At 43.5% G+C, this 27,909-nt stretch overlaps 1 protein-coding gene across 1 annotated transcript in view; it reads left to right on the top strand.

Annotated features, from left to right (window-relative positions):
* The window catches only part of CHST8 (carbohydrate sulfotransferase 8), a 234,390-nt gene that overhangs the window by 48,289 nt on the left and 158,192 nt on the right, over positions 1-27,909 (top strand). The window contains exon 2 of the mRNA XM_083625291.1: positions 9,248-9,470. Coding sequence (XP_083481417.1) covers positions 9,359-9,470 — 112 coding nt within the window. The 5' untranslated portion in view covers positions 9,248-9,358. The remainder of the gene's footprint in view (positions 1-9,247; positions 9,471-27,909) is intronic.

Genomic DNA, 27,909 nt, shown 5'->3' with positions numbered 1-27,909 from the left:
AGGAGCAGACATTGAGGGTGTGACTGGATTCTTCTGCAGGGCAGAGCCCCGGGGAGCAGAGAAATGCTGAAAGCTCCAAGTCAGGTCATAAGAACTTAAACCTACTGGATCAGGCAAATGGCCTGTCTAGTCCAGCATCCTGTTCTTGCAGTGACCAACCAGATACTTGTGGGAAGCCTGCAAGCTGGACAGAAGCACAACAGTGCGCTCTCCACCTGTGATTCCTTGCCCCATGTGGTTGAACATGGCCTTGTCTCTCCTTCCCCTTGAATATCTTGGTTGCCCTTTTTTGAACCTTTCCCCAGCTCTGCAACATCCTTTTTGAGGTCCCCTTCTTTGGGGGGAGAACTGGGTCAAAACTAACAAAATGAATTTCAGTAGGGACACATGTAAGGTTCTGCCCTTAGGTGGGAATAATCAGGTGCATAATTATAAGGTGCGGGACACCTGGCTTGCCGATAGTACATGTGAAAAGTATCCAGGTGTCTTAGTAGACCAGAACCTTAACATGAGTCAACACTGTGATGCAGCAGCCAAAAAAAGCTAATGCTATTCTAGGCTGCTTCTGCAGGGGGAGTTACCGGTAGATACTATAGATATTAGTTCCAATTAACCCCCATTTGGTTGTTTGAAAATAATGTGTAGGATACCTATATCCAGAAACATGGGGCTAAATAATGCTCTTCCCAGTAAGAGAGTGCCAGCAGAAATTTTAAAAGGCACAAGAACCAGTGGCATGGTGAAACATGGGAAATACAGGTTGTTAGACCCTTTTAAAATACCCCATTTAAAAACACTTCCATTGCTTTCCCCCACTCTCCTTCCCTAGCAGTGAACAGACCACACAATTTAGTAAGTTTAAATGGCTTTTTTACAAAACCTCTTCAAAGATTCCTGCATTACAGGGGGTTGGACTAGATGACCCTCGCAGTCCCTTCCACTCTGTGATTCTATGAAATGCCATATTCTTGTTTTTTTATCCATGCTGGATATTTTCTGCTCAGGTAATACAATGATACAAAAATCTTGGGTGCGCAGTGTGGTAAAACCACACCTCTTGGTCTGATCCACCAGGTTTCTTCTTTTTATCACTATTATTTATTGAATTTATATGCCGCCCTATACCCAGGGGTCTCAGGGCAGTATATTCTGCTCTAAGCCTCAGGGGTCATAGTTAGGGTTTAAACATTTCCCCTCCAAATGACACACACTGTGCTCTGCCCCAGACTATCCTCAGGCTAACTTGGACTCTGTGGAGTATCCAAGTCAGCTTGCTGAAACTTTTACATCGGTCCTTGAACAATTGGCAGGAAGGATGGGGTGGCAGTTAATTCTAACGTAATTTTTTGTCCAGGGCTGACCTCAGGCATTTTTCTGAGCAGAAAATGACACTTGCAACCTCTCCCCCTAAACGCATCAAGGTTTCCAAGGCCAGCCAAGTTGCTTTGGCATCTGAGACAGAAAATCCCACAAGTGCCTCTCCTGAGCTGAGAAAATGCAATAGCAATAAACCAAATAGCTAACTGTTCATGGCACCCCAAATCAGCATCTGTCTCACTCTCCCTAATGGTAGGGTCAGTCTTTTTTTTTTTTAGCGGTGTATGTCTCTCACTCCTTTTGACTGAGCACAATCAGCAACAGAGTGCAGCTGAAATAATTTTGAATTCCCTATTACCGAAGCCAGCAGCAGTCACTGTCCTATGATTCATGGGAAGCAGAAGTTTGATCTGAGTGGTGGGAAGAACTGAGACTGCTGCACTGATTTTAAAAATAACCTATGGCTGTAGATCACTTGTTAATTATAGAATAATGCACTGAAAGGCTTAAATTTAGCCTCTCCTGGGAACTTTCCAGCGTATGTGATGTAAGCACGATAAAGTCACGCAAGCTCAGCTTACGTTCAGATTTTGGTTGGTGCCAAGTGAGCAGTTGAATCAGAAGCCCCTCACAGCACAATAATGTTGCATGAAACCTTGGAGAGCCACTACCAGTCCCTGTAGACAATACTGAGCTAGATGAACCAAAGGTCTGAGTCTGTATAAGCCAGCTTCCTATGTTCTGTGACAGCAAATTTATTTACTTACTAAATTTATTTACTTATCATTCAAAAAGTCATGGTTCCATAACACAACCGGTACTGCAGTGTGAAAATGATGTTAGAAAATAGGACAGAAGCGTTTGCATAATAATCAGGAAAACTAGTGCAATATTTCCCATATCTGTGTGCACTCTTGGTAGAGACATGCACTAGTAGCTGAAACTCGCATGCAACTTGCCAATAGGACCGAGCAGCACAGACAACTCCCATGAGAAACAGGACTAGCGCCTCAGGCAGCCTAGGAAACAACTGAAAACCAGATGTAGTGTGTGCTGTGTAGAGGGAACTTGCAGAGTTGCTGTGTGCTTGGAAGAGCAGTAATGCATTGTGCATAGTGATAGTGGGGAAAATTCAGTTCAATTCACATTTTAATGTGAGCCTACCTAATATGCACTTACTGAAACTATACCCAAACCAAAATGCCATGACCTTTTGTGATCACACCCACCCCAAGGAAGACTTGAGACAGTGCTTTAAGTTGGGGGGAAAGGGTTATATTTACTATATATAACATTAAGGGGAAATTGAGGATCTGCAGATAAAACCCATCAACCCAATTTGTTCCAATGCAACCAAACCAAACCAAACAAAGTCCAAGCAGGAAAGTTCCCCACTTAGAGGGGAATCATCTCCTTCCCAACTCATGAGGTGATGAAAGTGCCCTGCAGTAAAGATTGGAAGGAGTTATTCCTCCTTGCTACATCAACACTGGACAAGCTCACCTCGGCCCCACTGGTTTGGCATTTACCCCTATGTACATGCCCGGTTCCTTCTGAGTTTCAGATACCTGGTCAAAGCAGTCTTACTTCCGGAAGTCTTTGTGCTCTGAATGTTCCTCAGATTTTTACTTGCTCTTTCTTGGAGATTTTGAAATTATTCAGGTTTAAGATTTTTGAGGTTTGATTTACACACACACACACACACACACACACAGAGAGAGAGAGAGAGAGAGAGAGAGAGAGAGAGAGAGAGGAGGGGGAGAGGGAGAGGGAGGGAGGGAGAGAGAATGTGTGTCTCTGAGGGTAAATGAACTATCACGAGGGCCTCCTCTGCCAATCTCAGCACCCAAGAAGGTCTGTAGGGAAGGGGGAGATTTTTCAGGTATTTGGGGTCTGAGTTGTATGGGGCTTTCAAATCAGTGTAACTGTTTGAAAATAAGGGTTATGAGATATAAGTGGAACCACAGTTAATAATCTGGTCGCTACATTTTGCACCAGCTGGAGTTTCTGAGATAAATGTCTCATCTCAGAGCTTTAAAAATGTGTGTGTGTTTAAAGAATAATAATTCTATGGGCTTATTATTATCAGTGCAGCCATAAGCAGCAGCTCCCCACCAGGTTTTTTGCTGAAAAGAAATTGAGTGTGCAACAAGTCTTTCATCATAATCACCTTGGCAATGCAAAGTAATTCATAAAAGAAGTAGGGATGTATTGAGATCCAATATTGTTTTAGTCTCGATCAATATTAATAATTGTTTTGCATTTTTAGAGTGCAGTATACAACTGAAAAATGTGCAAAGACCAGCCAGCGGTTGCCAGCACAATAAATCCTCTTATTATACTTAAAGGCACCATAATTTAACTTTCAAATGTTTCTATAAAAAAATATTACAGAAGATGCCATTGATCTGTAGAAGAAAATTGTTATCTTTTATTTATTTGCAAAATGTTAGGCCCTGCTTTAATTATACATGAGCTAAAAAGGTCAGTAACTATTTTATTAAGATCTGCAAAGTGGAACTTGAGAGCTTCATACAAATAATATTTCTGCAGCGCCAGCCTGTGAGGGTCTGCCAAACCTTCCGCTGCTTATGAAGGCAGAAGGTTATGCACACATTAGCAAAGGTTAACTCTGGAGTACCAAGGGGAGTGAGACCTTTCACGTCCCTGACAACAGAAATTGCATTAGAGTTTTCAGATGGGGATTTTTCAATTTGCAATTATGGAAAAATTCTTTACAGAGATGAGCCTTTGCTTGAAAATGCATGAGGAGAATGGGTACTTCAAAGGTTAAGATTCAGCAACTTTCGCTAGTGCTTCAAACTTCAGAAGTTTTATATCGGGCTATTTCCTCACACTCCGTTTCAGGCATGCCAGCTTGCCCCCGTGACTGAGGGGACTGGCACTGCACGATGTGCTTGGGGGGGGGCAAGTTCCTGCCCCCCCCCATGATGATGCCCCTGCTCTGCTTTCAAGGGATGTTGCTGGTTGGCTTCTGAAAGGGCAAAGGCAAAGGCAGACCCAATCGGAGGACAGTTAGTCACAGTTATACCCTGTTGAAATCCATAAATTAGGATGTGTAATGGCTAGGGCTTGGTCTTGTTTTCCATTTCAGTGGCCGTGTGGCGTGAAAATGGCCTCCAAAGATTGTGATCCTTTCTTGGCTTTGTTAGATTCTAACCTTCTTTCGTGGGGAGTGGTGTACAACTACTGTTGAAAAAATATATGTGCAAAAATAGGTGGGTTGGTCCATAAGGAGGATTCCAAAATGCAGCTCTTTTCACAAAGCCAATTGCAGACAATAGCCCAGCCCCCAAGAAGAGAATTTGATGTGGCTTCATATGTGATATAATATACTGGGTACTTGTATACATTTAACATTTCCTTCATGCTTTAGAGACCTTAGTATCATGGTTTGTTAGGGGCATTGCCATATCTATTTCTTTTATTATTTCTTTATTGCCTTTACAGTGGTACCTCTGGTTACAAGCTTAATTTGTTCCAGAGGTCCGTTCTTAACCTGAAACCGTTCTTAACCTGAGGCGCGTTTTCACTAATGGGGCCTCCCGCTGCCGCTGTGCCGCCAGCTCACAATTTCTGTTCTCCTCCTGAGGTAAAGTTCTTAACCCGAGGTACTACTTCTGGGTTAGCAGAGTCTGTAACCCGAAGTGTTTGTAACCTGAGGTGTTTGCAACCTGAGGTACCACTGTATTAGCCCACTTTTTTCTCCAAGGAGCTCAGTGTGGCATGGATGGATCTTCCTCTCCTCATTTAATCCCCACAACAATCCTGTGAGGGAGGTTAGGTTAAGAGGCAGTGATTGACTTGCAAGGTCACCCAGTGAACTTCAGGGTTGAGTGGGGATTTGAACCCTGGTCTCCCAAGACCTAGTTCAGCACTCTAACCACTACGCTACACTGGCTATATATCTGACGGTCTGCCTGTAACATAGGCACAGTTATTCCACTGAATGTTACTCAAGCAGGAGGAAGTGAGTGCTAAACGTGTACAAGTACTCGTGCTTCAGACTGCCAGTCTCTGTCTCTGTTCCTTATTAACTCGTGGGTGGCTGATGTGTGAAAGGCAGAGTGTGTTTTCCAGAGCTCTTTTTAATTGGAGGTTTCACGTTAACAGCTCAAATGAAGATTAGCGGGGGATAGCTCATCTCAGAATAATGCATGCGAATTGAAAATCACCTTGACAAAACAGATGGAGCTCTCAGTCATTAGGGAGAGAGTGTTTGTGCTGTTTCAGTGACAGGCAAATTACTCACCATGACTTTAAAGATTAAGAGGACTAGTATTGGGTGAAAGCAGCCTTGATGCATTTGGGTATGAAAGTTGCTAAAATAATGCAAGGAATTGTACTTTTCCTGCTGGTGCCTATTGTGTCGCTTTCTTGAAGCTTAGGAAAGCTGTTGCCTTCCCTCTGGTCACATCCCACTTCCTCTCTTGAAGTAGGATAACATAGTGCAAAGGAATATAGGAATATATCAGATAAGATATAGGGTTATATCTGCTTGGAGCAGCCTATGTTTCCTCCTTATCTGTATTTTCTTCAGGATAGTGCAAGGGGCAGGGGTTTTGGGGGAGGTGTCCAGTGTGGAGCAAGCCGATCAGGCACTGTTAGTATTGTAATGTTAGTATTGTAATGTCTCATTCTCACATTGCATAATGTTGTGGGTTGCCTTTAATTACTTAATTGATGTATGAGTATGGGAACTATTTAAATCTCTCCTCTCTCTCTCTCTGCTCCTCTGCTGAAGAAGATGGATATGAGAGTCGTCTTGTTGTTTTGTTATTTGCTTTATAAATAAAACCTTTGATGTTACTATTCCAACCACAGTTGCTTCTGCTGCATTCTGCTGTAAAGGACTGAGTTTACTATCTGCAAACGGGCATTTAATGCTTATAGGCATGTGTGTCCTGTGTCCAGGGGCAGGGCCAGCCGCCTGCAGAGTGGGGCAAAGTGGGGCAGGATGCTCCATAGGGCCTTGGAGGAGTCTGCCTGCCTCCTCCCACTCAGCCACCCTACATGTGAGGGGGAGGCGGCTGGCAGACCATTTGGGGCAGCGTGGAGCCTGCAGGTGCCCAAGCCACTGTGTCACTCCCAGGAGAGACGCGCGGTGAGTGCTGCCCGGCATTTTGTCAGCCCCCTCAGTAGTGACACCTGGGGCTGACCGCCCCCACCGCCCCCCCTTCCTTCATCCCTGGGGTTGTCACGATTTGAGACCTGCCTTCCTTTGTAGTTGGTCGCAGTACTTTGAAGATGCTGTCGTAGCATTGCAGGTCCACTTGGAAGAGGATGAGCCAGCAGTGAATCTCCTCGAATAAACGATCTGCTGTTCCTTTCCAAAGGATAGGATTGAGAATGCTTTGAACTATGCTTTATATTGACAGGGCTGCACTTTAGCTGTCTCAACCCTCTTCTATACATGTTGTGCACATGTTTAAATTTAGGAAAGAGTTGTGCAACAAAGTCCCGAGACTAAGATTGCAGGCCACGAATCAGTGTAATTATTTGCTCTGGGTGGGGCAAAGTTGCTTCAGGAAGTTGCAGTGCCAAACTTGGATGGCATTAAAAGAGGATTAGGCACATTCACGGAGATTAAGGCTATCAGTAGCTGCTAACCACAGTGCTCATCCTCTGCTGTTGAAGGCAATGTGCCTTTGAATGCCGTTGTGAAGAGAACTGTTGAACTCCGGTCCTGCTTGTGTTCTTTCCACAGGAATCTGGCTGACCACTGAGAGAACAGGATGTTGAATTAGATGAGCCACTGGCCTGATCCAGCAGGATATTCTTCTTATGCTCTTATGGTGATTAGGGGCAGGGATGCTGGCTCCTGGCTTCTCTGCTAAGCATATCAATGTGTTTTTATGGGGAGACCATGAAAGGGTGCAACATGAACAATTATTTTTTCACATCATAGATTGAAGGTTTTGGTGCAACAATAATCTTTATTACTTTCAGTTGTGACATCTACAGGTTATGTAAGCTTGGGAGCAAAAGGTGTGCACGACCCTCTTACCTACTACAACTGCTTAACACAAAGACTACATGGAATAGTCAGAGGCATTTTTTTGTAGCACACCATCTGTTCACTTAGGTCACTGGGCAAGCTTATTTGGGCTTAGTTTCACACCACTGCTAAGTCCTTAGGAGCACTGAAAACACAAGGCACTTTGGTTTCAAGAGAATGGGGTGCACGTTGTGTACAATAGAACTTCACAGAAAACACAAGTTACACAGAAAAAAATCCTTTGCCCATGTAAGTGCACAGAAAATAGTAGATCTAGCTGAAATGCAACACCTAGAGAGCTGTACTGACCATTGCAATGCATCTCTAATTATTATATAATTAAAAGATTATTGCAAAATCTTAAAAAGTTGTATAATGTTGGGAGGAGTGTGGCTGCGAGCAGGCATGGCTGTGACATCATAAAGGGATCCTGCACTTCTGAATTTGCCATTTCACTTCTCTTCTCAACTGAAGAATGTTACTGAGAGTCCAGACTAACTCAGGGCTCCCCAGAACACAGTTTGAAAGCCACAACTGCAGACCTCAGTGACCCACCTTAACCATAATTTGTGGACTCTGGAAACAAACTCTCATAATTCCAAGAACAGTTTTGGAACATTTGCAATTCAGATATGCCCTAGAATGGTTCTAGCATTTGTTTATGCCCAAAAGGTTTTTCAAGCATGGAAATGTCCCAATATGTGCCATTCTTATTTTCCTATAATAAATGCAAACTCAACCCTAAAACCCTGGAAGCTACTACTGCAAGATTAATTTCCGTTAAACACAGACAACAGACAATGAAATAACATTCTGATAACATCTATCCTGAACTATGCCCCCAAATGAATAGTGCATTCTTGTTTAATGTGGACAAACAAGAGCAATAAATGTAGATACTTTATTTTCTTATGAGTATAATATTGAGTACAAAAAAGCTGTAAATTCCTCCTGCAGCTGGGTCGTCCCTTTTTATTACTGTTTAAAACAAGCCTTGGGATTCCCACCCCCAAACTCCAAAATGTCACTGGTTGCTTCCATGGCCAGCATTAGAGGTGAGTGGGGTTAGGCAATAGCTGTGATTCTTGCATTGCAGGGAGTAGGGCTAAATTACCCTTGGGAGTCATAGAATTTTACAATTTTTTGATTCTATTAACTGCTGGGTCTGGAAGACTTTTGAGCAGACCCACTTCCGATCCTCCTCCCTATCTGTCCTCTTATATATTATAACTGAGATGTGTTGCCTATGAGTAGAAGGTTTTGCCCAGGTGCTCTTCCCTCTGACCTCCTCATGTTTAGAGGCTGGCTGTCCTAAGTGAAAGCACTTTGTTGTACTTTATCCATCTACCCACCCATAGCCAGGGACACAATGGAACCAGGATGGCGAGGGCCCAAGAGTTCATGAAGTTCTCTAGCGGACTATGGTTTCCTGTTCCTAAATGGTTGCAATGAGCTTCCAATCCCAATATGGCAATTCTCAGCAAGGTGAGAGTCTCGATCCTGTCCCTCTGCTAGGACAACAAAGAACAGATATGAACTTCCTATGCCTAGAGATGTATATGCAATATTTATTAGTTTTGTCTAAACTGGGGCTGGGGAATCTGATTCAGCCCAAGGGCTACAACATCACGTTTGAAAAATGTTTAACTAAAAGAAAAGCACAACCTTGCAACAAAACGGTATTTGTCTCAATGAAGGACAGGCTGTAAACTGTTTAAATAAATAAGCAAACTCAACCCTACAGCCACCAGAATTATAAAGAAAAAATAAAGCAGCATGAGAATGGAAACTTTTCTAACAGGGAAAGGAATAATTGGGGAAATTGGAGGACAGGTTTTGGGTATGGCGCTAGGAGAGATATAGAGTCTTAGTGAGTGTATGCTTCTCTTTTCCTGCCCTCCCAACCCACAGGTGGCCTTGGAATGGAAAGGCAGCTGAGATAATGACCCTAATCTCTGCTTTGGAGACGGAGCACATTTTCTTCTTTCCCTGGTCCCAAACTGGATTGATTTGAGGACGTCAATGATGAAGCTGACCTGCATGTTCTCCTTCATCCTGCTGTTTGGAGCAGCTGGGCTGGTTGTCTTCATCCACCTGCAGGATCCAGAAGAAATTGTTCATCAGCAAACACCAGGTTAGACTTTGGTTTTAACATATTATCTTCTTATGTTCCCCCCACCCCCATCTGAATTGTTTGTTTGGACAAAATCATTCTCATTGGTGAGAAATGCTCATGGTGACCAAGAGGTCTGTATTTGTCTGTTGGAAATGTTCATATTGTCAAGTGAAGGAAGGTTTCTCTCCACCCCCCCTCTAGTTAAATATGCCTGCAGCGAGTTTTCATGGAGGGAGAAGGTGCTTCAGAAAAGCACTGTCTGAAGTGCCTCCCCCTCCTTTAAAAGGAATTGGGAATTGGAGTGAGCTGCGAAGGAAGGGGCGGGCAAGTGGTGAGGGGATTTGCAAGAAGGTGGGTGAGATGTCAAGGGAGGGGGTTGCTCAGGCATGGGGGGAAATTGGTTGGCAGTGGGGTTGGTAGGTAGGCAGGGTTGGTGAATGGAATGAGCAGGGTCTGCAGCCCCTTGTTCAGTATAAAAATGAAAACAGAAAAAATCAACACAGCTTGGTTCTCACTTGAAACACTAGGTTCTGCCACTTATGCACTTCCAAAGCACACAATTGTTCTCCATCAAGTGATAAAGGAGGCTGATGTGTATGAAGAGATCCAGCTATCCCCTTGTATCCCTCCTTCGTAGCTGAACAGATTTGCACCACTTCCGGATTGCACCTGAACAGCTGCCTTAAAACTAGATGCGTCCACATTCTCCATGCATCCCACCTCCTCAAAAGTAGAGCAGAATTATACGCTGGAGGAGAGAGTCATTGCTCATTGTTAATGCATTCAGTCCAGTTTAATTTGGGATAGTGTAGCTTATAAAACAAGGTTAATAAAAGATGGTCTGCTTCCTTCACATTCTCTGTCTGCTCTAGAAAGTGTTCTTTATTGTTTTTAGCCTGAGCAACCATGATACAAAACCCTTGATGTACTACTTAAGCCAGAATAAAACGAGAGTCATAAAACTTTAAGTAATGCTTACATTACTTTCCGTCAGCAAAGTGCTCCTGACAGTAGCTGTTTGTGTTGATTTGTTACCATTCATTTATCCTTTCCCCGTGCTTCACACTGCAACCTAATTGTAATCCTGTACTGAGAAAGCAATATCAAAGTAATTTTCCACAACATTAGTTACAATTTTCTTCTGATCTTTCAAGTGAAACAATCCCATCCTGTTGGCTTCTCTGAGCATATAAACCTTGATTACATTTATCTGTTGGAAACGAAGGCTTACTATATAGATAGATAGATATTCCCCAGAATGGCGGTGGTTGTACTTAGAGCCTCAGCCCGCCCCCTTTTCTGGTAGTTGACAAACATCCTGATACTTAGATGATGGTACCTGATATTCACTTTTAAACAGGAACAGTTTTTGATGGACAGCACTTTGCAAAGAACAAAACAGATTTTGTGAATGTCTGCATTAACTGTGGAACGTATATTGTTGGCTATGACAAGCGTAGTAGCTTCACCGAGAGCAGATACTTGTAGGGATGTTATTACAAAGGAATGGCGCAATGAAAATTTATAGGGCTGCTCTGAATGCTCTGCATTTCCAGTATTTGCTTCAGAAGCAATATATTGGAGGCAGCTAAAAAGGCTGCCACATCCCACTCCTACCTTTCCTTCTGAATATTTGTATCCTACTGTCCTGCTTTTCTGGGCTTGTTCACATGTTACACCTACAGAGGTGCGAGCTGTTTCTACACACGTGCAAATGTTTGTGTGAAACATTGATTTGTACAGCTCAGCTATTGCATGCACAGACTGTGCACCCATTGAGTGGAATGTTTAAGAACCCCAGCTGTCCTTTCCTGCCAGTGGCTGCTGCCCTTTCTTGGCCATGAAGGCTCTTAGCTTCTTTCTCCACCCCGTTGCTGAATCAAAGGGGCTGTGGGCTTGTTCAGTTTAGATACAGTGCTGTGACATTATCAGCAAAATCTTGGGGAACGCCAACAGGATTAAGTGGTTGCGTTGGCAAATGAGGTGAAGGACTATGAGGTGAGGAAGGAGGAAAATGGCTTCAATGAGAAGTGCTGTACAAAACCTATGTACATGTCTTTGTAGTTGAGGACATGAGAGAGGAGCGGCAGGGGGTGGGAGGTGCTTTTCAACATGAAGCAAGGTAAGGCAGCCTTTCCAGGGCTTTCCTAGAAATTAGTTTTGACACTGGTATATATGAGATGGTAATGGAAGTGAGGGGAGTGAGAAAGTAGCATCATTGTGACATTGTGCATTCAGAAGTGGGGAATATTGTGTCAGTTTTCTTGGTGATAATGCAAGCACTTTGCTGATGTTCCTTTCACACTGCAGCACCTGTTGCATTATGGAATGGTGGGGTTTTTTTGACTGATACACTGGCATGTTGCATGGGTGTAATGCAAAGCAACACCAAATGTCACTGTAGAACATTGCTGCTCTCGCTCTTCCCACATAGGTCTGCTTCTGTTCCTCCATTGATTCTCCCATGAAAACAGTAGGAAAGAACTGAATGTGGCTTTACCACCCCACAATTTTCCAGTTTAAGGGGGCTGCAAATGTTTGGGTTTGTTTTTTTCTGGAATCAACTTATGCAGAAATGAATGCTCAATGTAAGCTAGATCCCATTAGTTTTCTGGAATTGTCTTTTAAATCTTGTGAAAGCTCAAATACAATCTGGAAATTAGACATTTGGTAAACCTTAGGGAAATGGATTAAATTGTTATGTGAATGCAGCCAGATTTCTGTAAATTCTCCTACTTGCATTGGGAGTCCTTCAGGCCAATGCATAACTACCAGTGTCTGTTCTTAAATTTAAAACTGGGGGTTTAAGTCTGTATCTTCAGTGGTGCCTTTCCTTAAAAAAAGAGGAAACTTTCCTTCCTTTTTCCTTATTTTCTCCATACATTATTTATTATATTTCCTAAGGTTTCGATTCCACTTTCTTCCATCATGGAACCCAAGGTGGTATGCTGGTGGTTCCCAGGCAGTCCTCCATCTATATTAGTGAGCAGACCCTGACCTGCTTAGCTTTAGCAGCATGGTGGCCTCATATGGCTTCAGAAGACCTGTAGGGACAGTGTCATGCATTGGTTAGTGTGTTGGAGACTCTAGCTCAGTGTCAAGCTTCAGGGAATTGGCTTCCTTCCCTGCTTTGGCAGTAGATAAGCAGAATAAAAGGAAAGGAGCCTCTTACCAGTTAGAAACTTTAATGATCACAGCGAGAGAACAAAGAATTGCTCAGTGTCTATGCCTATATGTATGCGTATGCCAAATTTGCATGCAGCAAATTAGACATTGGCTAGATGGTGGGAAATGTCTAAAAAGTTGTCTAAGGCTGGACAGTTTTAAAAAAACTCTTTTCTAAGGAGCAATGAAAGGGCAATTAAGCAAAGTCAGGGTGGGGAGGCAATGAAGTGACAAAGAGGTCTCTGGGGGGGGGGGAGAGAGATCAATAGGTGCAGGCAGATTTCCCTCTAAGGTTGAGGGAGAGAGGCAGGAGAATAAGAGGAGTCAGGAGCAAACATTTGTCCATGCAACCTACTTGCAGTGCTAAGGAATGCTGTGTTCAGGTTAATACCTGTTTTCTAAGGCAAATAGTCTAAGGTTGGGGGGAGAAATTTACCAAACAAATTTGCCCTTCCTGTAATGTTTCACAAACTGAAACACAGTGAATCTTCAAAATTTGCCCTTCTCCAAATGTTGTGATTCAGTTCCAAACAATGTGTAGAGAAATGTGTTTGTGTACATGTATACCCACACACCCACACCCACTCACACACAATTCTGGGAATATTATATATTACTGGGAGTAACGTTCAAAAATGCATCATATCATCAGAGGAGAATCTTTGCAAAAAATGGCCATATTGGGTAACATTTTCTACAATTCAATAATCTGCATATTAGCAGAAATGTGAGAGTAAAATGCTGGCAGATTTTTGTAACGACTTCTTTTTTTAAAAATAATAATTGTGAACTGATGAGGAATTGTGGCAAGGCCCTGCGACAGGGTGAACTCCCATTGTTCGGTCCCAGCTCCTGCTGACCTAGCAGTTTGAAAGCACGCAGTGCAAGTAGATAAATAGGTACGGCTCCAGCGGGAAAGTAAACTGTGTTTCCATGCCCTGCTCTGGCTTCGGCAGAAAACGACTTAGTCATGCTGGCCACATGACCCGGAAAAACTGTCTGCGGAAGTGGACAAACTCTGGCTCCCTCAGCCTGTAAAGTGAGATGCGCGCCGCAACCCCAGAGTCATTCGCGAGTGGACTTAACTGTCAGGGGTCCCTTTACCTTTACCTTTATCTTTAAACATAGATTGTGGAGTGGAATGAGAATCCCTTTCGCATCCCATTAGTGTGGGAGTGGGATTTTCCACATCTGTGTTCCTCCAAGAAAAAGATGTACTTGGTTTGACACGGGCTTGGGGCCTTTTCATCAGGTGCCGTCTGCTGCCAATCAGAGAGTGGGGAGGAGCTTGCCTTCTAAGCTAACTCCACACCCTAAACATTGCAGTTTTCTCTTTGCTGCACCCTCCCCTATGCAGTAGATGCTCTGTTCATCACCTGTTCAAGGGTGAAGCAGGAATCTTGGCAGGAGTCCCTTCAATTGGCCTTGGCCTCTTCTTTTTTGCCTACTTCCTACTGCTGGGAGTCTTGTTTGGAGTGGCATTGTTCAACTGGTTCAGATGGTGGTTAGTATGGGAAGTCAGGGTAAGAGTTAGGGAGTAATCAAATGAGGCAGTGTTGGGTTAAGGGCCCTCTTGTCACCTTTTGTCATCGGGGTGCCCTTATTCTTGACATGCGTTCTGCGGTGAATGCTAAAACAGTGATGCCACAGTGCCTTCCAAGGCCAGATTCCCAGGGTGTTTGGAGCAAGGAGGAAGGGTTCCTGCCAATCCTTTCTTCTAACATCACAGGTAAAGCCAGTCAATCTGCCCATGACTCATAAGGGAATTTAACCCTCCGTTATTTTGATTTGGTTAATTTGCTTATTGGTTTCATTATCTTTCAATAGATACACCCTTTCCCCAAATTGCTGGTGTGTGAATTTTCTCACAGGTGTGTTGGTAAAGTAGGAGAACCTGGAAACAGACACATTCTTTTTTTAAAAAAAATAATTTTTATTAACTGGCCAATCACATCAAATTAAATCACATCACATAAATTCCAAATTACAAAGCCAAATTTTTAAATTTTGTTGGGGGAACCCATACTTCAAGATCCAAAGGGGGATTCAGATCATCTTCTTATTACTGCGTTAATGTCCAAATCAGTCCCAATCAGTCCAAACAAAATTCATAATTCTATTCAGTCTTATCTTGGTGGGAAACAGACACATTCACCCATCCCTGCCAGGACAACATGGAAGCTTTAGCTTCAGAGTGCATATTTTTCTTCCAATGTTTTCTGGAACAAATCATGTGAAAATCCATCACAGAAATTGTTCTATAGTTAATCCCATTGAATGCACGCTGTAAATCCTTAGGGTTAAACCCATATTCTCCTTTGTAAACATTTGGTAGAATGGGCTGTTTATTCGTTGATGCATTAGACAGCTATTTCCTTCTGTGTTGCTCATTCTGATTCGAAAATAGTGGTAAGGACATGGATAGGAACTTCTGCAAAATAGTTTTCAGGTAAGGTGGAAAGCTTGTTCTATTAGGAGTATTAAATGTTGCAGCTCGCACATCTCCTAACAAGGTATTTATATAAGGACATCTTCTGCACCATGGGAGTTTTGGTGCCCAAAGATTTTACATTTATAGCATAATACTTGGTAATTGCCTGCACTGTTCTCATCCAGGTGTCACGAAACCAGCTAGCACTCTGGACTGGTCATGATTATTGCACTCAGCAGTGAAATCTCTCAGAATAATGACTATCCCATTATAAACAGGGGGAATTTATAATGAGTCAATCAACACCTCTCCCTTGCCAGCCAGGACTGACCCCTTTAGCACACAGACCTGACATGACTGCTGTGCTTAGAGCAATCTGAACAAGTCAAAGCCCCACTAAAGGAAAGTGAAGAGTTGATGCAAATAATGAAAAGGTGGTCAGCCAGAAACTTTGTCTCACTTTTTAAAGGTTTATTGAGACTCTCATCTGTCTCGGGTCTCAGCAGGGATCAAGTTCCGAACTCAGCTGGGTTTGCATTTTGATGTGAGCCTACTTGGTGCTTCCTAAAACAACATCTAAACTGAAATTCAGCTCTCTGTTGAAACTCAAATTCCAAATCTTATGATGCATTTCTTGGCCAAGAAGCTGTGCAGGAGAATGTGCACAATAGGCAATGTATGCAGAAAAATGCTTATCATGCTGAAAATAATATACTGATTGTTGGCTGGTTATAGGGATCATGCAACTCCCTTGCTATAACAGCCCCAACGGTTAGCAGTCTGTTTCCGGGCATGATTCAAAATGCTGGTTATCACCTATAAAGCTATATGTAGCTGAAGTCCAAGCTATCTGGAAGACTGTATACAAATCTGCCCATGTTTTGAGATCTTTATGGCAGGCCCTTCTCTTGGTCAGATATTGCAGCCAAGGCTTTGTCAGCTTTATCCATAAAGTTACAATGCAGGAAAAATGCACAGCTTTCCATGTTCCCAGCATCAGCCTGCATTTTGGTTTTTTGAAGTACTGAGTCAGCTTTCAAGATACATATTAAAATTATATATCTGTGAGCTTGCAGGAAACAAACAATAAACTCAAATAACAATGATTAGCAAATAGTTTGAGCAGGAAACGTACACATCCTATGTTGACTGAACCATAATTCAGAACCCCTATTCATGAGCGGTTGTTTGCACATATGAGTCCCCTTGCAAGCAGCCATGCTTAGTGTGTGGAGCTAGCAGGGTGATCTGATGATACCAGGGGTGGGATGAGGAGTGTGGGCCCACTCTGGTTTGAAATTTTGAGTGCTCTGCACATGAGTAATGCACAAATAGGGCTTATCTCTAGCTAGGATAGCAGCTTTTGCAAAACAGAACGATATCTCTTCAGCAGACAGTAAGAGTGTGCCCACTTGATGCAACTTCTACACAGCATAAAACAACCTTTGATTGGAATGGATCCCACACTTTGTTTGCCCATCAAAAATCTCCAGCATCCTGTGTAAGCCTTTCAAAGCAAGCCAGACGAAAACTTCTGGCTTTAGGTCAGCCTCAGGTCAGAAGGTTAAAACCCTTAAATGTCAAGTATAATCTTGATACATGTCTAAAGAATATAAATCTAGGTTCAGGTGCCTATCTCTGCCCAGTCTTAGATTTGTGTGTGTTTATTTTTCTTTTTGGTTGCCTGTTTATGAATCAATAACTTTAGAGGTGTTTTAAAGTCCATGGAGGTTGAATTTTGTTATCAAAAACCGTGCGCTGTCCTGTCTCTTCCCACCCCCAACTCACTGGCTTTGTACAGAATACTGTACTGTAAGAGATTATGAGAGGAACACCTTGGGGGGGGTCTGAATTACTATTTAAAAAGTTGATTAGAGAGGACTTTTGGTTGACTTTATATCCCACTCTCCCTTCTGCCCACAAGGAGCCCAGAGTGGCAGACACAGAGTTGAAAAAGAAAACATTCTAAACCAGTTAAAACATTCTTCCATTCAGTGGCAACTCATGGCCAGGCCTGAACCCACATTGGAGTTGTTAGGTTGTGGGTGAACATATCAGACGACACAGCGATTCTTCAAACAGCTCTTGTTTATTCACAGGCCAGAACAGAACTGAACTGAAGGGCTCAGCCAGCCTGCTTATATAGAGCTCCAGTACAGCGTAACTGTAACCACTTTCTGTAACCATCCAATCACTGAACGTCACTTTCAATCCCTTATTTGCATATGTGGACATGAGTAAAAACTATCTACAGTATCCCCCTGCTGGCCCAGGGTGAGAACTTCAGTACATAACAGGAGTGGAATTAAATAATCCATGTAAATTAAGAATGCCTGCAGCAGCCCCACTACAACTTTCTCCACCACCATCACTCTAAAGGGAGTATTTGCGACTAGTCAATAGTTATTACAGTCCAAGGTGTCCAGGGCCAGTTGCTTTAGAACTGGCAGTGCCACCATTTCATGCAAGCAGGGACCACTCTCAAGCAATGAAGCATTAATCATGCTCTGGAACCAACCAGTCAACCTCCCACTGCTAGCCAGGAGGGACAGGGAGCAGGGGAGCATGTGGTTGGGCACGTAGCCTCCAGCACGGTGTCCACATCAGCTGACTGCATCTGCTGAAACTGATCCCACAATACATCACCGACTCTGACATTGGCTACATCACCTGGAACTGCAGCAACAGGTCATCCAGAAGTCCGATGACTTTATCCTCAAAGTGTGTAGCCATATAATTTTTTATGAAACAAACAGTGAGCATAAGAACATAACACGAGTCTGCTGGATCAGGCCAATGGACCATCTAGTCCAGCATCTTGTTCTCGCAATGGTCAACCAGATGCCCTGTTGGGAAACCCTCAAGCTAGACATGAGCACAAGAGTACTCTCTGCCCAGATGCAATTGCTGGCAACTGGGATAGAGCTGAGAGGCCTCCTTCCTGTAACAGAAGCTCACTGCATTCTGGTGGACAGTGTGCCTGTGCCCACACTGCAAGCAGACCTCGCCCAGGTATTATGCTGCCTGAAGTAAAGGACCAGATGGTGCCCCTTCCCATTATGTGCACAGCGTCCACCAGAGCTGTCAGTTGAACCTTCCTTCAACATTGATGAGGGAACAACATTCTCCACTGTACCTGAGGGCAGAAGGCTACCAAAGGAGGTATATGGTGGGGGGCTGCTGCTGCTACCCCCAGCTTCTGCCACCTGAGGCAGAGGACTCAGTCTGTCTAACAGTAGAGTCCATCCTGAATTTCAGCTGTAAATCTGTATTCCCTCTGTGGGTACACAATCTGTGGGGACTGCTATTAGAATGTAAGGTCCTTCATCCTATGTCTGTTCAATCAGCCTAGTTTGGTCTGCCTATGAGAGAGAGGGAGAAACAGGGCAGGGAGATTGTACTGAGCCAGGTGACCAGAGATCGGCTCCCTTGCATTTTGCTCCTCTCAGCTTATCAGAGCTGCTTGAGCATCAAGATCTGCATCAGCGCCACTCTGCGATTCCTTGCAATTACTTATTCCAAACACATGCACACATCATGTTAGGTACAAATTACAGAGTGGTGTACACAACTCGGCGATAACTGCTCATCTCCATAATGCTCTCCCACTCTACAATGCACAGCTTGTTATCTTTACAAGGAACTTAAAAAAGGAAAGAAAAAAAACATTGACAAAGCAATTGAGGATAAATGGGAAAGCTATATGCGGTTTAGAAGAAAGCTTGTACCCTTTTAAGCTATCAAAAATAAAGGTAACATCATGTGCTGGCGCTAATGCCAACAATGCAAGTGACACTATCCAGAATGTTCTAAGATACAATAAGAAAGCAATCACTTTTTTATACACAAATCTTGTTTGTGAAACAGCAACATAAGGCAAGTTTTGGGTAGGTCACGTGATTATTCTTCAAGCACAAATGAAAATCTGCAGGATTAACAGTGTCCCAGAAGTGAGCATACAGACCCATCACAAACAGATACAATGCAAATAGTTCTGGGCATTCAGATGGCAGCTTAACAGCAAACACTTAGCCCAGGGTTTTAAAAACTTATTTAGGGAACCCTGGCCTCATCAGCTGGACTAACTCCACATTGTTGAAGACTCTGTTGAAGAGTCTGCTGCACATAAAGTCCATTTGGGGCACTGACCAGACCTTCTGGGTCTCACTTAACCTGGAGAAAACTTAAGAGTGTGCCTTAGATGTTCTGCCCTGACCCCAGTTGAGAATTGACTGGCGGACACAACAGATGTCTGAGAGTGGCTTAGAAGATGGATGTCAGGCAGCATCTGGATGTCAGGCTTACACCTGGATGTCAGGCTTATAGGACCTTGAACAGCTCCTACCACATGATTTGCTTGAATGGAGATCAAACTTAGGCCTTTTATTGGTGGGGGGGGGGGGTTACCCTTCCAAGGCTCTGCCTCCTTCCTGAAAAGAGGAAAGTCTTAAAGTCATAGTCCTCTTGCATGGAGCTTAGCATTCCATCACATCTCAGTTGCTTGCAAGTTGCATGTGCTGGTGAGCAGCCCAGGGGAACAAGAGACCCCCGGTGCAAAGAGGTCTGCTTCCTCAGAGAAATCTGGTTCAATGTGGTACTGTCTCCTGGTTTCCCAGTTTGGAGGTCTCTGGCTCAAAGTGATCTTTGCTGATCAGCTCAGCATCGGTGTTCAGCATTCAGCTGTTGTTTCCCCGTCTTGTGTGCCAGCATCTTAGCTGCTGCTCTGTACTGGGGTCATGATACTGGAACGCATACAATACTGTATTGAACTTATAGTGACTGGGAATTTGTCTTTTTGGAGAGATTGTCCACCTACCTTTAAAAAAACAACTTGAGGGACATCCTTGTTGTTCCACTGCTTATGAATGCTGAAAGTGGCAGCATTTGTACACAATAATTTATATTGGAGGGCCCTGTTTCCCCTCACAGAGCTACAATTCCCAGAGTTCCAGGTGAAAAGGGATTGATTGTTAAACCGCTGTGGAAATTGCAACTCTCTGAGGGCGAGATAGGAGTCACCAGACAGCTCTCAGCACCTGTAAGAAACCACAGCTCCCAGAATTCATTGTGGGAAGCCATGGCTTAAAGTAGCATTGTAGCACTTTAAATGTATGGTGTGAATGAGGCCCTGGTCTAACGGTGCTCCTTTCTGCAGCATTTTATGCCAGTCGTCAGCTGAAGCGCTGTTGTTGAAAGGCCTGGCGTAAGTTTCATTTGAGGCTTCCCTGCACATTTTTCTCCTTTCCCTGACAGTGCCCTTTGTCTTTTCGACAGAGATTTGTTAAAGAGGTGTTTGTTTTCTTCAGACAATTCTATTTTTAAAACCTTCAGAGGCTGACACCTCTTTGTTGTTCCTGGCAAAATCAAAAGCAGCATGCCGTCAGGCAGCTCTATTTCTGATCGGGCACTAGGCAAGATATCACAGAGAAGAGAAACAAGAGTGCTGTGATGTGTCAAGAAAGATCAACCGTCTTGACTTAGAGGCTTAAAGGAAACATCCGCCTCAAAAAAAGCACCTGCCTTCCTCGCCCTTTCATACTGGTAGTCAAGAGACCTGTGGGGCATTTCTCCTTTTCCGTCTAAAATGCTGGACAAGACCCCTTCACTGGATGAGGAGATAGTATGGATGTAGGAGGCAGGAAATGTGATGAAACTAATACAGTGTTACCTCAGGTTACGAACATAATTTGTTCCGGAGGTCCGTTCTTAATCTGAAACCATTCGTAACCTGAGGTACCACTTTAGCTAATCGGGCCTCCCGCTGCCGCCACACCGCCACCCCACAATTTCTGTTCTCATCCTGAGGTAAAGTTATTAACCCGAGGTACTACTTCTGGGTTAGTGGAGTCTGTAACCCGAAGTGTTTATAACCTGAGGTGTTTGTAACCCGAGGTACCACTGTATAGGCAACTCCCAATTGCCATGGGGGTTACATTCCAAGGCCCCGCGCATTTAAGCGAAATCATGTGTGTTTGAAACACCATTGAAAAAGCCTGCAAACACCTGGTTATGATGTGAATGTGGCCTTAGTCAGGCCCACTAGCCCATCTAGTACACTATTGTCTATGCTAATTGGCAGCATCTCTCCAGGGTTTCAGGCAGGAGTCGCTCCCAGCCCTACCTAGAGATGCCATGGATTGAAGCTGTGACTTTCTGCATGCAAAGCAGATGCTCTACCACTGAGCCATGGCCCTTCCCCAATTATAGGGTTGTAGGCCATCTAAGAATTGATGTTTTTGAATTATGGTGCTGGAGGAGACTCTTGAGAGTCCCATGGACTGCAAGAAGATCAAACCTCTCCATTCTGAAGGAAATCAGCCCTGAGTGCTCACTGGAAGGACAGATCATGAAGGTGAGGCTCCAATACTTTGGCCACCTCATGAGAAGAGAAGACTCCCTGGAAAAGACCCTGATGTTGGGAAAGATGGAGGGCACAAGGAGAAGGGGACGACAGAGGACGAGATGGTTGGATAGTGTTCTCGAAGCTACCAGCATGAGTTTGACCAAACTGTGGGAGGCAGTGGAAGACAGAAGTGCCTGGTGTGCTCTGGTCCATGGGGTCACAAAGAGTCGGACACAACTAAACGACTAAACAACAACAAGGCCATCTAATGCTCAGTGCAGGAGATCCCCCACAGATAGCTTCCCCACCTCTGCTTGAGGAGAAACTTTGCATTTATTCAACATTGCTGCATCAGTTAAATTCAAGAAGAGACTTCTTTTAACCTGAGGCCATGTGCATACAGAGATGGGTAAAGACTGCTGGGGGCTGGTTGGGGTGGGTGGAGAAAGATGCAAGTGAACAGAGTGAAGGAAGAGCTACAGCAAAGTTGTGCGTGCTCTGGTTCCAGAATTAATTTGAGTTAAACTGAAAAGAGTTGAATTCAGAGCCAAGACCACCAGAGGAACAATAAGGAATGGATCAGGGGGCATTGGCTTACCCTTGGCCCTTGTTACCAGTAAATGATTTCCAGTATATCTTGTTTTATGGCTGTGCTAGTTGGGGCTGATGGGGTTGGACTAGATGATCCTCAGGGTCCCTTCCAACTCTACAATTCTGTGGTTCTGTGATTCTATGTACATGAAAATGTACTGTTTAATGGAGCTGTCGCTTCAGCACAACAATTTGTCAGGGGACAGCCCCAAATAAGTAAAGTACCCATATCCACCGAGGTAACCTTTGTGTATGTTCATGCTCAGGTTCTTAATCAACAGCTTTTTAAAAAATCTAATTAGCTAGTTAAGCTTGTTTGATGGCTTCAATTTATTTTGTTCGGGATATGGTTATTACCTTGTAAACAGGAGGCAATCTCTAGGAGTTACATAATTAACACTGGGAGAGAGACCTTTGCGCATATGTAAGATGGAGCTGGATTTCTTTTCTTGATGGAAACTAGGGGTGGCAGGATCTCCTAGTGCCTCATTTCCCCAATCTTAAATTCAGTTCTCAAATCTGCAGCAATTTGCATTAGAGAAACGGAATTGTAAAATTCAGATGAGGGCAAATTTTGAAGGATGGCTACATCTACTGAGGACAAACCTGATTCAGAAAAAGGAGCACAGTTATATTTCATTTTTCACATTTCCCTGACTTCGCAATAGTTATCATTTAAAAAATGTGTATTTTAGGATAAAATGCATGCAAAAATGTATATTTTGTGAAATAACTTTAAAAAGAAAGTTAAATTGTGGGCAGTTCTATATATTTTTAAATGCAGATTGATGCAGGAATGTATGGGCAGACTTACAGATAAAATGTGGAAAAGTCATGGTCTAGAAAACAACAGATCCATCCCTACTATACACTTTATGAAATGGATATTTCACTCCATTTTCTCACCTAATAAACCACTCTGTGTGAAGTGGCTCTAAGGATAGTTCCCGCAAGTGTTTTAACACTTCAGGGCAGCATGACAGAATATAAGTGTGGACCTTGGGCCCCTGTCACAGGAAACCTGAGTGAGAGAGTACGTGCAATTCATCTGTCTACATTCTGCACCCTGAATTAATTCAGATAATAGATTTGATACCCACCTTTGCACAAGCCACAAGGCTGTTTACTACAGACAAGTAGATAAAAATCCATAAAATCACACAAAAACACATAACTCACCACTAAAAACAACTACTAGCAGCAGCAGCAGCAAGAACAACAACAATCAGGTCTCTCCTTCAAATACCTGCCGATAAAGCCACCCAAAACACGCCAAATGCACCTCAGAGATCAGGCCAGATGCACCTCACTAGGGACAGAGTCCCACATTTGAGGAGCCACCACTGAAAAGGCCCTTACTGGGGGGCACACACCATATACTTCTGAAAAAGAGATAGGACAAAGTGGGACGTGCCATTCTGGTCCCACTGGCCACCCCATCCATGTGAAAAGGGCACCTACATCAGCCACCACTGCCCTCACTCACAGAGAGTTATTTCCATGGGAGCATCCAACTCCTGGCATTCAGTGAAATATTGGGTACATGTTCAATGTATGAGTGGCTAATGTAATACAGACAGAAACCAACCAGGAAGAGCAAACAGTGTCTTGAGCATTCCCAGCTTGTGTTTTAATTGCATTCCCAGCTTTTTGACCCTCTAGGAGCTCTTGGAAGCAGGAGTCCTAAAGAAGGTATTGGCTGGATCTTAGATTACAGCTGAGACAAAAGTGTATATTGTATAGATCGGGATCGGGCCGGTATAATTAAATTTTGAGCCCATCGCTGTTTCTCCTCTTTTCTTCGTACTTCAAATGTGGTGGGATATTGGCAGTGCCATGACTAATGTGAGGAGTAAATCAAGTGTGATTCAAGCTTTGAAGTCAGAGATGGGAGAAAGAGCAAAATTCGGCTTGGTTTTCTCCTGCATAAATTCTATAATTTCATGGAAGAAGGAAACCGTGTGACTGATTTCCCTTCAGAAGATAAGCGTGCTTCAGATGCACAAGAGCTTCAGATGCTGTTATCCTTCCCGAATAAACAATGAAAAGCTCACTTCACAGTGGAGGGGAATATTTCCATAGATTGGGATAATCTATTTCCCCTCTTAATGCCTCAGTTGTGGCTTTTGGGGACAGGAAACATCTTGTTCTCAGCACGCGGTGTTCCTTCTCCTCTCCTCCTTCTCCAGTGCATGTGAAAGTACCACATATCAGGGTACGAAGCTGTGCCCGGTTTGCACATGTGGAAATGAAGCAATAAAAATATTACTTAGTTTTTACCACTTGGCACAGTTAAATGGTTCTCCAAGGGGTGGAAATTCCTGGACTTGGAAGACTAGCATTTCAAAGAGAGAGCAAGGTTAGAACTCTTCTCCTTTGCACGCTCTCTCGCTCTCACTATATGTGTGTGTGCGCGTGCGCATGCGCACACGCATGCACACATATGTACAAATAGTGGCACTTGATTATGCAATCCCACACTCATAAATGGTATACTGACAACTGCTGTCATTTTCAGGCTATGTACCAAGGCACACTAGTGAGTTGCAAGAGAATTGTCATTATCTTATGAATCGAATATGGAGGAGGAGCCTGTGCCTTGCTTCTCTGCCTAACTCAGTGCTCTGGTCTTGACTCCTTCTAAGCATCCTGTACTGGGATAGGTACTTCTGCCTATCTCTGCTTCACTTGCAATTGGATTATACCATTTCTAAATGTACAGATACAGCAGTTAGCTAGAAGAGACAGTCAGTCGCATCTCTGCATAGGTCAGTGCACTGAATGCATACCCAAATCATGCAGAAATGCAGGTGGCTGCCTCGTTGGAGGGCAAGGACTCTTTCTATGACCCTCTAAAAACAAGCCTTTTAATGTGTAAGACTGAATATGTCTTTCCAGTTTTAATTGATGGGGGGACATGCTTCAGCTTGCCAGATGTTTGCAAAACACAAATGGAATAAGCTGCTTGATCAGTATACATATTTTAACTCAAGAAGGAATTTTGTCCCAGGCCTAGTTGGTCTGTGGGCTTCTGTGTTTTTTTTGTGTGTGTTCTAAAAGCCCTCTTATTATGGCTCATTGACTCCCAGCATCTTGCCCTTAATATGACAGGGATCGCTAGTCTGGCCCCTATTTATTCAATCCACTCTAAGCACATGGACAGATGGATCTCGATGATTCTCTGCATTCAGAGAATCTTGGCTGGTTAACATCCCATTCCCCATTTTTACCTATAACTTGAATTATCCTCCTACCCTTAAAATAATTGCTCCAGTGCCCTAACAAATCATGGCCGCAATTGAAGTTCTTACCCCATTAGAAGAGGCAATGACACTAGGTGGACCCTCAAATAACCTGCATGCAGGAGGAACATCAGAAGAGGCCTTCTGGGTCAGGCTGGTGGCCCATCTAGTTCAGCATCCTATTCTCACAGTGGCCAACCAGAAGCCAGTAAGAAACCCACAAGCAGGACCTCAGCATGAGAGCATTGTCCCTGCCTGTGGTCTCCAGCAACTGATACTGAGAAGGATGCTTCCTCTGGCCTCCATGAGAACATAAGAACTTGCTGGATCAGGCCAAATCCAGCTTCACATTCTGTTCTCACAGTGGCCAAAAAGACGGGCATCATACAAGTGGGACTCGAGCACAAGAGCACTCTCCCCTCCTTTGGTTTCCGGCAACTGGGATCTAAAGGCATAGTGACGCAAACCACAAGGAATGACCCTAGGCACTGCCGCATCATCACCCCTTACCACATGTTTTCCACATGTTAAACGGGAGTCAGTTTCTTTCCCCTAGCCCTCGCTCCCAGCGACATCGCAGGTATGAATACGATACAGATTATAAACTCCCTTTGCACATTAGCATTCTTACAGAAAATGATAAATATTAATAATAATGGTGATGATGCCCTTTATTTCCACTGGGCCTCAATTAAGAAGTGAAGCCGAGCGCCTTTGGAGTGCAAGCGACAGGAGCACAATTGAAATATACTGAATATATAATAGGATCTGTGGATTCCAAACTAGAGGAGGAAGAATGTCGCAGGCATTAAAACTGTTTTGTGTCTCCAAGATTCACACGCTATAGAAAGTAATTGGATCATTATATTGCTGGGGACATTTATTGCCTGCTAAGATTGAGGTTGGCTGTGTTGAAATTTGCATTGGTTCCACTTCTCCTCCTACTGTCATCATTTCATCACCCGTGGGAACTTTTAGCAATACAGTTTTCTGGGCCCACGGTCTGTTAACATTAATTCAGGGATTGCAACTATTAGGCTTCTGTAGCCTAATTTAATTAGGTGGGTTTTTCCCCCTCCCGGTTTTAGTCATTGATTTAGTTTTCTTTTAAACATATTTTAATGTGTCTGGCAAATCTAATCTCTATGGATGTGTGTGTTTTATTTTAAAAAAACATTTTTCTTCGTGAAAAACAAATATTCACAAAAACATTCATTATAGAGTAACAAAGACTGAGGAATATAATGCATGGTGCTTGCAGAGGTGTTTAGGGGATGGATGGATTTGCTCATTTCTATTCCGTGTCCATTTCATCTGCACTCAATCATAGCGCTGTTCTGGGTTTTGTAGATTTATTTATTTTTTTAAGGCAAGAAAACAAGCGTTTATATTGTATACATTTTATACCCATTCTTCCCATAAAATACATGCTGTTGTATATATCCTCCCCACAAAACGTGTACTTTGATGCATTTTTGGAACCCAAACTGTTTTGCAAAATTCAGAGACATGAATGATCTGATGGATAGTTGCATTCCAATATATATTTAAGCCCGGGCCTGGCAAATTAAGTTGGTTCACTCAAGAATGCAGACTGAATGAATTTATCCAGCTTCCCTAGAGTGTATCTTGAACCCTGATATTGCAGAGAGATTAAGCACACATGGAGAACAGAGTGAACAGATGCCAGTGGATTCCCGCAAGAGACATGTGCCTGTGGCCCTTTTCAGTGGCTCTGCAGAATTCTCAACATTTGCAGTGGGTAGGGGCTGCCCACATCTGAAACCAACTGGCCACCTAAGAGTTGGCTGCAGCAAAGCATTGCTCAGTGTTTTCAAGAATGCCATTTTGTAGATAGCAGGGTACCTGTTCATTTCATGATGGTGTTGTTCAACAGCAAGCTCTCCTAGCTCTGCAGCAGTCCAGGACAAGCCTTGCGGCAATCCTGCAAAGCTGCTCTCTCCAGCTATCTGGTATAACTGCAGGCATCCCTAAACACGATCTGAAGCATAAGCTGCCATCATTGCATTTCAGAAGAAAATTCAAAGGGAAGTACTGTTCAATAAATCCTACATGTACATAATCAACCCTTTTCCTCACACATGCATCAGATGCCACTGCAGTGTAACTTGTTAATGAGGTTTACATACAAGCCCACTTGAAATGAATGGAGTGGTCTGGTTCTCGGGAGCATGCAGTCCTGCTGGAAACAATGATGATCCAACCTTGGAAAGGAAATTTGTAAATGTGGTTCATTTCCCTCCCAGGCTGGACATAGGTTTTTAAGAAAGACGACGATGATGATGATTATACCCCGCCCATCTTGCTGGGTTTCCCCAGCCACTCTGGGCGGCTCCCAACAGAATATTAAAAACACGATAAAACATCAAACATTAAAAACTTCCCTAAACAGGGCTGCCTTTAGATATCTTCTAAAAGTCAGATAGTTGTTTATTTCCTAGACATCTGATGGGAGAGCATTTCACAGGGTGGGCACGACCGAGAAGGCCCTCTGCCAGTTTGAGGAGTGACTGAAGAGAAGGATCATTTCCCAGCGTCCATATTTCTTGTCTCCAACTGTTGCCTCTGGTCAAACAGGCTGGCCAGGATGTGCTGAGATGATGGGGGTGGGAAGCCATGATTGTTTAAGGTGTTATTGTAGCACATTGAATGCATGGTGGGAAT

Source organism: Podarcis filfolensis (assembly GCF_964270895.1).
Source record: "Podarcis filfolensis genome assembly, chromosome: 8".
Lineage (NCBI taxonomy): Eukaryota > Metazoa > Chordata > Lepidosauria > Squamata > Lacertidae > Podarcis > Podarcis filfolensis.
This window is presented reverse-complemented; position numbering and strand designations above follow the sequence as displayed.